This window comes from Balearica regulorum, chromosome 9 (genome assembly GCF_011004875.1).
Source record: "Balearica regulorum gibbericeps isolate bBalReg1 chromosome 9, bBalReg1.pri, whole genome shotgun sequence".
In the NCBI taxonomy this organism is placed as follows: domain Eukaryota; kingdom Metazoa; phylum Chordata; class Aves; order Gruiformes; family Gruidae; genus Balearica; species Balearica regulorum.
This window is the reverse complement of record NC_046192.1, coordinates 17,731,574-17,746,663: the sequence shown is the minus strand read 5'-3', so window position 1 is coordinate 17,746,663 and position 15,090 is coordinate 17,731,574. Positions and strand designations below refer to the sequence as shown.

The 15,090-nt window shown below is 40.1% G+C and overlaps 1 protein-coding gene across 2 annotated transcripts in view; it reads right to left on the bottom strand.

The window, feature by feature from the left end:
- Positions 1-15,090, bottom strand: part of PSMD1 (proteasome 26S subunit, non-ATPase 1) — a 76,727-nt gene that overhangs the window by 17,617 nt on the left and 44,020 nt on the right. For both annotated transcript variants that reach the window (XM_075761310.1, XM_075761309.1), the window contains exons 17-18: positions 10,039-10,153; positions 6,785-6,901 (exon numbers count right to left, since the gene is read on the bottom strand). In XM_075761310.1, coding sequence (XP_075617425.1) covers positions 6,785-6,901; positions 10,039-10,153 — 232 coding nt within the window. The remainder of the gene's footprint in view (positions 1-6,784; positions 6,902-10,038; positions 10,154-15,090) is intronic.

The following is a 15,090-nucleotide window of genomic DNA, read 5'->3' as shown; positions in this document are numbered from 1 at the left end:
CTGCAAAATAGTTATCAATGCACATTAACTCATCACATCACTTAAAACACAGATGCTCTAAAGAAACGGACACTCTCTGGTTGATACCTTTCCTGCCTTTGGTCTTTCAGCCACTAACCCAGCTGTACTACTCCTCACCTCAACTCCTTCAGCACTGATGGCATCTAACCCGATGAGATTTAAACAGGTGTGTGACAGCGAAAGACACTAACATTCATATGAAGAAATCATGACCTGCTAAACTATTAAAATGACTTTATTTGTTTCACACAAATGGACAGTCTCACAATCATGAAACATCAAAGCAGCCAGCCACTTTGAAACAGAAGCAGCGAAGCAGAACGAAACAACACTTCTCTGGTACAGCAGGAGGCATTTAGTAAAACTGACAGGGGAAAAATCTGCAGCTATTTCCATTTTTCAGTCTAAGACCAATAATTTGTGTGTGCTAATATTAGTTCTCTATTCACCAATTCTCCTTTGCCTTAAAAAGTTTTTAGTTACTAGTCCCTGTCCCCAAAAGGAGGTGACTTAAATTTCCTTGCATTTATTAAAGCTAAGAAAAAGGAGCAATGTACATTTGCAGGGCAGCCAGCCAGCCAGATGTGTGGCAGGGAGATACTGCACACGCAATACAGGGTTTATTCTGGACATACTGACCAAACGCTGCTCTTGCTTCACTCCATTTATGCTTTTTCACGCTCTCCCAATTTTTATTTATAAAAGCTTACAGTGAGTTTACATGTTTAATATAAATTGTTTGTTTCTTATGCCTGACCTCTTGTACACTGGAAAAATATCTTAGTTTGCATTTGCAACCTGAAACAGGGTCTCAAGCAGTATCAAGAGCAACCACATGCAGACAAGGTGAACCAAAGCCTTTGGGTATTATTTGGGACAGACGCACAGAAGCAACACGTAAAAATATTCCTCTGATTGAGCTGAGCAGTAGGATTCCAGTGCCTCTGTTCAGAGCACATCATTCCCCTGACTCTGGGCTCAGCTTCTGGGTTTGGAGTATTTATTAAACCAGATGGATGTTACAAAGGTCATTTGGTGGACTGTAATCTAGAATTTACACCGTAATCAAATCTTCAGACATGAAACCCTGGGTGAAGCGAGAAGACATTCAGCAGAACTGCTAACGTTCATGCCAGCATCTGAAGTCTGACGGAGCAGCACCTCAGAACAGAAGGCAGAAACACCTCGCTTGGGAAAAGTGAGGCAGGGCTACTGGGGGAAGTAATCCACCTTCCCTGCTCACGGTGTGCTGCCCCTGTGAGCACCCTTTTCCCAATATGCCTTCCACAGCTCCATGGGCATTAGTCCAGGGCAGATGAACAAAACATTTGGGCAACAATCCCACCAGGAACTCGCCAGCTGTGGCACCAGGACGCCGTGCAGGGCAGCGACCTAACTGCGACACCAACAGCTGCAAGGGACCAAGGGACAGAAACTGGCTGCTAAACCTGAGCAGATCAATTGCCACCTCTCCAGGTGACACAGACAGGTTACAGCAGAACATCAGCTGAGAGCAGGCGTTCAACAAACAAGTGCTGAACAGCTACAGTAAGAAATAGTCCTTATACCTCCTACTTATAAAAATACAAAATATGTAGTGCCATACCAAGAGCATTGTGCTTTCAGATAAATTCTGCATCATGAGCCATGGAGCCAATCCTGGAAAATGTATTGAGCAAGTGTGCCCTTTCCGAAGTTTCACTTTAACATCAACGGAAGCAAAATTGTTCTACAAAAGGGTGGGAGACTACCCTGCCTGGCCTTTGGGACCAGATCGAAGGACTGCCTCAACACTCGAATGCATGGTAGGCCTCCATGCTTATTCAGGCTGTTCCTATAAAGAAAATGCTTCACAGGAATAGGATTTTTGACTGGATCAGGTCCGAGCTGAAAACCTCCCTTGCTGCTGAGGAAAGCCTGCTTTGGCAGCTCTGGCTGCAGTGGTTCAGGAAGGTATCGTCCTCACGTGGAGCCACTGCTCCACCTCTTTGGAGAAAGCAAGAGCAGTACAGAGAAAAGCTCAGTTCTGCCTTTGCAGAACTTGGGCACTCACCTCCTATGGAATGGAACAAGATGTCAACAGACAGTAATTTCTTAAGCTGTTGAAGTAAAATCTGCCAGAGTTTGTCTAGTAGAGTCTTTTAATCTGCTACTATTTTTCCTTCAAACCACAGCAACAAGCACATCCCAAACTACTGAATAGGTTTATTTAATACGCTATGAAACGCACAAGCTGTGTTTCTCCCTTGAAATCTTCAAACACTTTAAAAATTTTATAGCATTTGGAAATGCTATCAAGAACTTTCTTTGGGCAACTTCCAGGAGGCACACAAAAACGTAGGCAGTGACTCATTTCATCTTCACTAACAATACACACATCCCATTCTGATAATTAGTGCTGGCCAAAACAACACACCACTGATTTCAAATGAAGCCAAATGCACAACCTTGGAAACGCTGAGGAAACAACATGGGCTTTAAAGACAGGAGAATTATACAGCACCATTTCCTACCACAAACCCAAGGGGCTGTCATTTATCAGCTTGTTTACCACTTCTCTCTCCACCAGTCAACATTCACCCACGTGAAGCTCATGAGATTATTAAAAATAAGACTTAATAAACAGTTAATTACAGGGAAACAGTGGCAGGTGATGTGCATGATGATTTTTGCAAATGTAAGTTCTTAAGAACAAGAGTACTTCGGAATCTGTTTTTAACAGAATAGGTTTTAAGCTGTTTGCATGTTCTGTCTTCAAAAATTGAAGTTATTCTGCATGTGCTTGCTCTCTTGAAAGAGCATACAATATGCAGAAGCATCTAACAGTAGCAGGCTTACATGAAGGAATGTGAAGGTGGTACTAGAATATAGCAAAAATCATTCTTGCATCCTAGCAAGACCTAGCATTTCATCTAATTGGGGGAGGAAAACAGCAATCTGGTCCTGGTTTCTTCACAACGCTTTAAAGATAATAAGCCAAGATGATCAAAGGAGGAGGGAGGAAAAGCCTTGACCTTGCTTATTATCTTCTCATTTTGCCAAGATAACTATCCTAACACAAAAACAGGAAAAAGTAAATTCAATTCAAGATGTTAGACACGCAGTTTGTCTCCAAAATTGCTGTCTTAATTGCTCTGCAGGTCACAAATACATAATGAAGTTGTCATTGATTTCTGTTACAATGATCTCATCACATCTATAATTTAGGATTCCATTTCACAAAATAAACTTGTTATTGTTCTATATCCTGCACTAATACAGTTCTTAAATGTATCAGCAGAGGTCAGGAAAAATCATGCTGGCTGTACATGGAGGAATTGTGTTTCAACTCCAAAGAGGCCAAATCAGCTTTACACAAGATTTGCTACCCCTTCTGGCACTTAAGCAACTTGCAAGTTCAAGGGACCTCCACATGATGACAATTAAATTATTTGTTTAAAGAAAGAGTTTTAAAATTTTTTTTAAAATTTAGATTCAAATAAAGAGCGAGCACAACAAAGAGGAAGATTAATACAAAGGAAAGACAACGGCAAAGGTGATTCAAAGGCACAGGTTTACATTCTCTCACAACAAAAATGGTTTCTTTTAAGCCGTAATGCTTTGGTTCTTAAATCTCTGTTTATTGCTGCCATTTCAGCATTGCAATGCTCAGCTCTCAAAACTCTGAAGTTAGGTTTTTTATTCCTGAAAATCTGAAGTTGTCTTTTTCCAATACCTGTACACACCTTAAAAAAACCCAACCAAACAACTTTGCTTTTAAGCCTTGTTTCCTGTTAAATCTTTTTGAACTGACCTTTTAGCCTATGCAGAATTGATGCAGTGGCACTAAATGCACTTTGCAATTACAACCCCAACCAGTACCAAGGGAGGATGGCTGGTATCAGAATGACTAACGGTTCTGTAATTAGATTCTGAGCAGAATCTACGGGAAACCAAGGCATTTCTACGAGCAGATATGTTAACTTATTTGCTGTGCTCACATGAACAGAAATGTTCGAGCAAAGCACGTTACCAGAAAAGTTTGAGAAACAGATTACTGTCCATTCCCCATGTCTCAGATTCTAATGCGAAGGGAGGAAAGGAACAGAAAATTCTTAAGACAAAATTTATGTAAAATCGCTTGGGAAGTAGGATAAAGCAAGGCAACTACTCTATCTGCTTAAGGAAGATCTATTCATCCCAGATTATCACCAGAGAATTTAAAAGTCCTTCTAACTCAAAGCTCATGAAGTTGGCTATAAAAAAAAAAAACCCCAACCACCCCAAAACAACCAACCCAAACCAGACAATAGAAAAGTGAAAAATAATGACAGGAAGCTGGTCAGACTATATGCCACAATCTTTATTAATGCCATCCCTCACGTGCAAAGCCTCACAAAGTGTTTAGCAGCAGTGAGATGATGATATGTAAAATTTAACTTCTCTGTAACCCCATCAGGGCCACAAATGCAGCTTCTGGGATATTAAATCCATCATGCTCCTCTTATTAGCTGCTTATCCAGCAATGTGAACACTCACATAGGTCAGGTTGGTCACTTTGGCACACAGTGCACCAGCGTCCCATTTAGGAAACTAATCAGATCAAAATATGTCACTGTAATCCAAAATGACTATTTTCTGAACTCCACCCTTTCACATCAGAGTAAAATAATTTTTCTTCAGACTGGCAGAGCGCTCCAAAAGAAGTTTCCCATCGATAATAAATAACTTAATTGGCAACATATTCCTCCAAATACTCCTTTTACTTTTGAGCAAGAAACTATGATGGTTCTAACTAACTTTTGGGGAATTAAGTAAGATCAATATATTCTATATTTAGTTCCTAATTAGCAGACTATTTCAGGGTTTCCTTACTAGTTTATAATCACTAGAGGTTTTCTGGGTTTTTTTTTTTTGTCTGTGTTTTAATAGCTGCAGTGCTTCTATGACTGGGCAATGAATTGCCTTCTGTATCTATATTATGTAACACCACACAAATTCTGGCTCAAAGAGGGCTTTGGCATAAAGCTTTTTCAGTTCCCCTCCCATTTTTAAACAAGCCACTGAATGCCAGACTATACATTTCATCCTGTATTTGCTAGCCAACTATTTTAATCACCCTTTTAACAAGCCTAGGTATTACACATACCTCTGAAGTCAAGATTACCAGGCCTGTTTGGGGCAAAAGATCAGACTTATTGCACTCCTCAAATGATCTGTATTTTTGCCAGCTGCTTTCCTGTCTGCATTTTTCTTTAGGACACACAGATTCTTTCACCTATCATCTCAAAAGGACTGAAAACCCAAGAGACAGACTCAGCAAGTAATCCACGATAGTCTCAGATGTCTGACTGATTCAGAGCTGTCAGCAATTCCCATCCCAAAAGGATTACAGTGCTTTGCAAACTAAAATTAATTTATTCTCATAATGTCCTTTCATAAAAGAAAGTATCATCCTTATTCCTTTCAGGTGGGAAAGTGAGGCACAGAAGAACTATACAATTTGCCCAACATTAGAGGAGAGTAGAATGATTAAACCTGATCTCCTATATTGAGGGCTGGCATTCCAAGAACCTGACCAAGGAAGAAACGATAAAAGCAACAAGCAGTTTCTTTCCATGGAAAGATAATTCAACTTCACATTACAGAGACTTTGTATCTTGGAAGATGAGGAGATCTGACAGAACTCTAGTGTTCTTCACTGGCATATTCAGTTGCACTACAATTCTCATAATATAAACAACACTCCAGATTCTGCTCGGTGAAAAGTAACTGGGGTTTTTTTGGTTGCCTTTTTTTTTTTTTTTTTTTTAAATAATTCAAAGGAACAAACTGTCTGCCAGCAAATTTTCATGTTCCATGACTTGGAAATACCCAAACACCTGTATTTGTAGATTTCCTTCGCTGACTTTCCCAAGTAAAATTTTCCACTGGACAAAGAGGCTGTTTTTTTCTTTCTCCCCATCCAAATGCAATAAAAAAGTGGCTGTTTTTATCACAGTTCAATTTCTAAAGTGACATCAATAAAAGCAACCCATATATGACAGATGACTAGCAAAGTACCAGCTACAGCTCTGCCTCAGCACTCACCAGAGCAGATGAAATGTGGAACCTCACAGCTTCTATTAATGCAGACTTTTAGTCTGTACAAATGTTTGCATATCATCATCTGTCATATATCCACAGGGCAATCTATTTTTAAAAGCTAAACACAGCATATGCAATCCCTTCTGCCTCCTGAGCAGAAAGAAAAACTCCATTAAAAAGAAGTATTGGCTATAAAACCACTAAGCCAGTTTTGACAGCAGAAACTGTTTCACCTGAAAGGTGAAAGACTAGCTACAAAAGAAACATAGTTATAACAGGACTTCCCTACACCATAACCACATCCAAAACTAAGTTTACTGTCATTAAAAACAACTTCTTTACCAAGTGTTCACATAAATCATGAGCACACAGGCCTCAGTACATGTTAGCGGAAGACAGTCACTTTCATATCATTAAAAGATGCTTTTAGACCTTTTACGAAAGGGTATTTATTCTTGTAAGGCCTAGAGTTAAAATGCTGTCATCAGGCATGTTTGATCAGCATGCACCACTCCCCTGTTCAAAAGTGTGTGCTTTGGTCTGTGCAGGAGCTTCCTCCTGCGCATTCAGCTCTGGCTCTTTATGAGGAACGTGCACTCCCTTGCCAATGCTTACCCGCAGTGCCAAGCTCTACTGATCTGGCATCCAAGACCACTTTCCCACCTAACAAGCTGGTATGGAAGGTATGTCACATTACCTTTGGGCAGGTAATCTCAGTCTGCTGGATCATGATAAGGGCAGATGCAATCAGAGCTCCTTGACGTACGTAGTTCACAGGATCATTTGTCATTGGCTCAAGCAAATTAATTGCTTCCTAAAAAAAAAAAAAAAAGAAAAAGGAAAAAAAAGAAAAAAAGAAAAAAAAGAAAAAAGAAAAAGAAAAAGAAAAAAGAAAAAAGAAAAAAAGAACCAAGAAGCAGTTGCAAAGTTAGAACTATTATTTTTAGTATCCCAGGTGTCAGTAGTCTAATCAATGGAAGGTTATCAGATTGATGTTATCAGATATACTTTTAAATATATTTTGCCTGTTCTTGGTAAATGAAGCAGAAATCTATATTTCTGTGGATTTTAACCTAAGAATTAGAAAGAAAAAAACTCCACAAAAACCAAGTGATGGATGGAATGAGATCTACCTGCAGATATAGGGCAACAGATGATCAACAGTTGTAAGCAACTGATGCATTCATCACATTAGAACTACTGACATGCCTTAAATAGTACCTATAAATTATTTGTACACTTTCTTTACCATTCTTCCCAACAAAACACATTAGTGTTACCTTCATTTTCTGCATAAGAACAAACGAACCAGAGATATCAAAAAACATACTGGAGGTTAGACAATGAGATGGTAAAACAATCCAGGTCCCAAATTCTTGGCCTCAGACTTTACTGTTAGAACCTGTAACATGTAGTATCACATGAAAGCATTAATTTCAAACCAACATCAAGCGAGGCTGCCTCTGAGCACCCATATAGTATAAGCTTTTAAAACATTTCAAAATGCTCTATTGCTTCTTCAAGTTCAGTAACTTCTCAGCTAAGCACAACAGGAACGTAATCCACAATGATCTATCAATAAGCGTTCCTTCCAATGTAGTCATTGATTATGAAAAGCTTTAAGAGAGTCTATTGTAATAAATGCTGCTTAGATGTACCCAAGACCAGAACGGGCAATTTGCAGGCATCTCAGGCTAAATCATCTCTTTAGGCATGTTTTTTCATCTCCATTTACAGTTCTGCCACTTCGCAAGCCATGACTTAAATATACATAGAATTATTAGACATAAATTCATTTCTAACCATGCAAGGTCCTCAGCGCACATTACACAGGACAACGGAGCTCATCTAAACTCACTGCTACCAAAATGAGATCCCTCTCCTTCCTCCATTTCCCTTCAGCTACGCAGTCCCTCCCCTTTCCCTGTGCTAGGTGCAGCCCTTGTCTCACCTCTCAGTGAGCTTTTCCAGCTCCATAATTCAACAGAGAACTGTTCCCTTTTTTGTTGTTGTTACCTGGGTCAGTTTTCTGTGATTTTTTGTCTCAATCAGCGCACTAGGGAGCTGAACATGAGACAGAGCAAATGGTGGCAGGAGGGACCAAGAGTACTCATTTCAACAGCAGCAAGTTGTTAGTGGGCTCAGCCAGCCTTCAGCAACGAGGCTCTTCAGTTCTAAGCACAATAAACCTAAGATAATGGTTCGTACAGCCATGGGCTGCACAGATAAATTTGGTCTGTGGCAAAACAGGGGCTTTCTAAAAGCATTCTGCAATGGCATGTGAAGCAAGCTGTTAGATACTCTTTGGAACAGGAGAAATAAGTTAGCCATCTACTCTAAGAAGCTCAAAGAGCTCTTTTAATCTATTATGTGATCTTCTGAGTACAGATGTCAGACAGAATCACTTGGCAATGTCACGTATGGAGCTCTCTCCTGTCCATACTTCAACTGAGGACATGAGCAAATGCAGTTGAGTGCATGAGTCTCCCAGAACAGACCCCTCTCAGTGTTACTTCTGTCAGGGTGAGGCTTTTAAATACAGTTGATTTTATACAAAACACTATTTCTAAGAACCACTTTTAGAATAATAGCATGCCTTTGCTTAGATTGCTTTTGCCAGTTGAGCTATCTTGGAGGCTGCACTTCTCCAGCCTGAAGGTGGTGGACTCATTCATTCTTTGGCGCATGTTCAATACCATGTATGGAATATCCACTATGACGAGAAGCTGAACTTTCCGATCTCCATAGCTGAATACAATTGGGCCTTCAAAACCTACTAATATAAACTCTGGAAGACATGTCTGCATGTAATCAGATGGTTTAGGTCTTTATCACACAAAGTATCTGGAAATAAAACAGACTTCTTTGTGTGACTAAAAGCATTTCCACTTAAATCAGCTTGTCAGATGCAGCAGGTTAAAAATAATTAGCTCCTTGATTCCACCTTCTACTTGAGAATAAAGTAACCTGGATAAAAATAGGACTTTCAGTTTGCTTTCAAGTCGGCATGCTTTAGATGCTGAAGATGACAGGCAGTGCATGTTAGCGTTCTCTGCATTTCACAACACAAGTGACATGCTGGGGAGCGCTCGCTTGCAAGAGCCACAGGCCAAGTCTTTAATACTAGGTAAGGAAGGGACGATACAGATAAGCATGAGAGTTATCGAAGACTTGGAAGCTAGAAATACTACTTCCACGTGGACAGTCTGTGCACCTGTTTTGAAACTGTGATTCGGTACCAGTACAGACTGTATACACATGTGGGTGAAGCAGAGGAAACTTATCCCCAAGTTTACTTGCTGCTTGTCCCAATGAGCACACACTTCCCACAGCAGAGTGGGAATCTTTCTACTCTAAAAGGTCCCTGCTGTCATCTGTGAGAATCATCCTTCACTGACATTTATAAAGTGAGAATAAAATTTACTGCCTGTGAATTACACACCTGAAACTACAGTAAATTTCATTGCACTTGATTTTACTACATGGATCTTCCATGAATTGTCTATCACAGGAAAGAAGAAAGGAGCTAGAAGTTATTCAAAACACCTGCTGTTTTCCTGTCACTGGCACCTCCTTGTTCCCCCTAAAGCAATCTGTAAAAGATCAACTCCAAGGGCAAAGGAGTATTGATTTTGGAGTACTGAACATACATTTAAAGTTCAGTGGCAACTTGACAGTAAGAAAACTCTAAGAAAAGTTTTGAAGACAAAATTCCAAGGATGTGACAACTAAGTATAAAAACATTCTTCTACTTTATCTATTCTGTACAGGCTGGAAAAGAATCTCTATGACCAGGACAGTTAAAGAATTTAAAGTACTGCTCTACTCCAGCTGACTAGTAGCATACACCTGCAAGACATTGGATCTCTGTGTGTGACATTTCCGTACAAATGTCTGTGTGGCAGGAGAGATCAGAAACGATCTTGGCAATGGATGGCTTCTGGTCCTCACCTTGTTTCCAGTGCCCGCACAGCAGATACCCAAAGCCATGGCAGCCCCATAGCGCACATGGGGATTGTAGCTCTCCGACAGCAACGAAACCACACTTGGACACTGCTCAGGAGTCCTGAGAAAGAGGGGGGAAAAAAACAAAGTGGTTTATTATTGTTCTTCAAAATATGGAGACTTCACTCTGTTCATACTGGAAAATTTAAAATTGTCCTTCCACACCGTATGTTTTGTATTTCTCAAATGTAACCAGAGGGGTGGAACAAATGGACTAAGAGGAGAACAGGGAAGTGCACAAATGAATAAACTTCCCCATCACTGCAGATATCACACGCAATTCCCACTACCAAAGTCTTCCTTTTCAGTGCATGTTTTCTGCCTTTAAAAGATTACCTAGCAGAATGATCTATCTATTGAGATTGAGGTCTTTATCTCTGGAAATCATGCCGTTGTGACAGACCTTCCACTAGCAGAGGTTTACCCTCTGTAAGAGACACAATACTAAATCTCCCATCAGCAGACACAAAACCCAACTCTAGTATTCAATCAACCTTCAAGGTTGGTGGGTCCCAAACTCCCTTTCGCAATCACTGCTTCTGCTGACTCTTCCTCACCCCCACCTACTGCTGTAAATCAAAGCATGTGAGGAAATACTGACACTCGTTGGAAGTGTGTGTTGTATATCAGCAATGTCTACTGCTGCCTCCTTACAACAGCATGCTGTGATGGTGCTGCCTTTTAAGAGATCTGGGAACCAGTGCCCTCTTGGTCGTTACAGCAACAGAACTTGTAGCCCAGTGCTGGGGGAGATGAAAGGGAACCCTTAATTTCCTACAGCAAGAAGCATATGTTGCTAATGCAAACAGTCTTGTGAACATTGAGTATTTCTGAAGTAGGGCAGAACGCACTTGCAGGTATGGATATATTCATTTCCCTCCTGTCTTTGTAGTCATATTTATCACACTTAATTCTGATGCCACACAAACCACTTCTTAATATACTACACTGCCAATTTCACCATTTCTAATGCAGCAAAGGCAAAATTGTTTGTAAAATGAGCATTTCTGTGTCAGACAAGTCTGTATTCTGAACTCATTGCAAGCACATCCATCACAGCTAATCTGTTAAGTTTACCCAATCTCATGACACCATGAACAAAACAGCAATGCAGGAATGTGGTTGGCAAGTACATACTCATGAAAAAGAAAGATGCAAAAGTATAAATTGCAAGTGATTTAATTATGTCTGTTTTCAAAGTGCACGTCATCTGGTTATCCACTCCATTGCATTGTGTCTTGCAGCCCAGACTAGCTTTTTAATTGTCACGTTCACAATCCTGAAAGGAGTCTTGGAAGTCCTTTACTTTGCCTATAAACTGATTTCAGTCTGAAACGCACAAAGGAAGAGCCAAGAACACCTTAGTTTTAGCTTCCCTTCTTCTATTTGCTATACTGAAAGATGGAGGTTGGAGGCTGGAGGCAGTACCTGCTGTACACAGGAAATACAACATCACGTAGGATCATTAAGTATCTATCAAAGCACCCAACAACTCAAGAGGTAGAAAAACCATTATGGAGTATGCTCCAGCATTGGTCTTAAATGAATACCTGAATCACAGAAAACAGAAGTAAAAAAGACCTTAAGCAATCATCTAGTTAATTCTCTTTCATTGTGACTGGGGACCAAAGACATGCTCATCTAACCACACACTCCTACTTCAGTTATACATACACACAAAATCAGTTAATTTCTGCTCTATTATTTCTTCCCATTTCAACATTTTCCCATAGTCTCCTCTGATAACTACTCCTAAACTCCTCTTTACACTCTTCTCTCCTGCTCCAGTTGATCGCAGACAGGCAGCACCACCACACAGGCTCCACTCCTCCTCCAGACTTGCTGAAGGGACCTGAAGGCACCTGGGTTGCCTTTCAGAGTAGCCTCTGACAGCTACTCAACCCCTCAGCAGTAACGGCAGCAAGTACGCAGATCTCCTACCTCACCCCTGCTGCCAACAGGCTGTTATCGTTAGGAGTTTTCCTAAAATATCTGCATGGGGAAAGAATTCCATCTACCACCAGCACCTTAATAAAAAAACCCAAATGAACAGCAGCAAAAAAATACACACAGGAAGAGGGGAACAAACACAACGTTGCTGGAAATTCTGCTGCCTCTAAGATGCAGCCGTGATGACAAATGTTAAGAAAGGGGGAAGAACTGGGAAACGGTATGATTCTGTCCAGCAAGCAAGCAAGCAGAAGTGAAGACTATAAACTAAAAGACACATTTAAAACTACCTGTCAGTCTCTTGCTCAAACAACAGCTTGGATGTTGACGATGTGGTTTTTTTAAAATGAGCTGATGTGGAGACTAGGAATCACAAATCCTATAATAAATGGGCCCAAGCTTTCGGCTGCACAGAAGACTTCAGCTCTTGCACAAAGACCCTTAACACCGTTGTGTTTGCTTTACTTCAGCAAATGTTGAACAGGCAGATTGTGAACCAAAGAAGAGAAAAACATCTTCTGGCAAAGATGGGATTATGCACTTTGAAGCATTAATCTTTAAATTCCTGCTCAGAAAGCTGGGTTTTATAGAATCATTAACTTGGACACATCTTTGTGTCTGAAGGCTCTGAAGTTCCAACACAGTTTTTATTATAAAAATCAGGATTAATGTACACTAATTGATTTTGGAATTCTTAGCCAGATTTACATTATTTGTGGTCATTATTTTAAATGTTTTTATCTCAAATCTATCCATAAAACAGTCAAACATTTTGACAGGGGGCCTTCTGTAAATCCACTTTGGGAGTTAAAGCTACTTAAGGAGTCCCACCACTTTCCCCAGTAACGCAACTTTTTTGAATTTGTAATTCTCAAAAAAGTGTCTTCCCACATAATAAAGAACAGTCCACAAGTGGACTGAGGAAGCTAAAGAGTCGTGTAAAGATGCTTATCAGAGGAACAGGACACAAGAGCACTGTTGGCATCAATGCTTAAGCAACTAACATTTGCTTGTAAAGCGTCCCAGCCATAAAGGGAGCAAAGTCCTAGACACTGTTGCCAAAGGTTAGCCCACATAAACCTAAATCCGCACTTAATAAAATTCATAAAACACAAAACAATTCTGTCAAATGATCAAAAGAAAAATTAGAAAGCCCTCATAAACAGCTACAGGCTGCAATCATGCTCCCATGGCATTACGTCCAACTGGCAATCCAGTGGTGGAATATGTTTAAAACACGACCACGTTCTCCTCCCCTTGGCCCGAGGCTTTCACCCTTCACTTAGAGCGCAGCCACACAAGCTGCTGTGACATTCAGCACAACGCAGGGGCAGTCCTGCTGCTGATGGAGGAAATTTCTGCTTCACTGGTACCAAGCCCCACGCAGGTTCCCAAACAAAGTCTGGCTCCCTGCTGCAAACCTCCACCACTCGGTTGTGCTGATGGCTGAATCTTTGTGGTTATTGAGTAGAAACCTCTGGTGGGAGAGAAGTAACAAAGTGTGAGAAAAATCAAAAGCAGTAGTTAAAGAAGATAAAAAGTTTATCAGAAGTCACACTCAACAGCAGGCTACTCTTAGTCCTAATACAGATATCTATCATTGCTGCAAGTTCAACAGAAGATAACATCACATGTAATACCAGGATCAGATTTAGTGGGCAAAAGTTTCATCTCCAGACACAATTTTTCCCTCTCTCTTAAAAGTCACAGTAAAAACTCTAAATCTGGAGTATATTTAAGATATTTTGAGGACAGAAGCAACATACTACAGTTCTCTAGTCTGACCTTCCCATAACAGAGTCCAGTAATTTCATCTAAAAATTCCTACGCTAAAGACATGTCTCTAAACTGGGCTGTATGTCTTAGAAAGATAGGCAACGACTATTTTTAAACCAAATTATCTTTAATGCCCTGGTTCCTTCCTTTTTTCCTAACACTGGTTTTGCTCAAGCAGTTTGCTTTTGCAATTACATTTTACTACAACAGCAAAACGATGACAAAAGAATGGCCCGATTATTTCCTTCATTTTAATCTGAAAATTGCTCAACTGCTCCTACACAAGGCATCAAAACACCAACGTCATTGGATCCAGACCCACATACAAAAAAAATAACATCACAACTAGCTTCAACTTTGTTCTCTCTGTTACCAGGAAACTAAATGAATCAAGAAGCCAAAAAAGCCTAAAAATGTTTCTTCTATAGGACTTCAACACAGTGGTCAGCTACAGCTTTGTTTTCACCCTACAGGATAAGTCCTGCTGTTGTGATATATGGGCTGCAGATGAAGGACTTCCTCCAAGATCCAGCTTGGTTTGTTTCAGAAGTCATTAACAAAACCATAAAGAAAAATAAAGATGTACCAAGGCAGTAATGAGAGATTCTCAGGAAAACATAATAGCTAGCATTTTATTAGTTTTACTCACCAACTGGTTGCTCTCAAAACCTCCACGAGAAACAAACACCCCTATGTGGCTAAGGATTTTGAATCTTCACTGAAACCAGAACCAGAGAGAACACAGAAGAGCTGCCTAACTCCTGCCCAATGACCTTAGCCTCAACTTTGATCTAATTCCTGGGGATGTTCATCTCCTGGATATAATTAAATTTAAGTGGCACTTGTATACATATAAAATATTATACAATATATATAAAAAATCTGATACTTAGCTTGCAAGCACCCTAGAATTTCTGAGAAACCAAAGAAAGTTTTGGATTCTTCATTACTTCCACAGAGAAAGGCAAGAAAGTTTTTCTCAAGCCTCCAGTGCAAAAATTCACAAAACAAAACCCAGGAGGTCAACTGTGACTAACACAGATTAATATGACAAAACCACCAGAACAGATCAGCTGGACAGGGAAGGCGGTCAGTTTTCCTTTCAATCCATGATGTTGACCATGGAAGGTTCTACATAGTTTGCAGAGAACACTGAAACTGTATTTCCTTTTCACCAAGAAACATTCCTTACAGATTCCTAATAACGCTGCTGTAAGAAACCTAAACTGTTTTTTTTTTCTGAAGGTAATTACAACTACAACATGTGCAGAT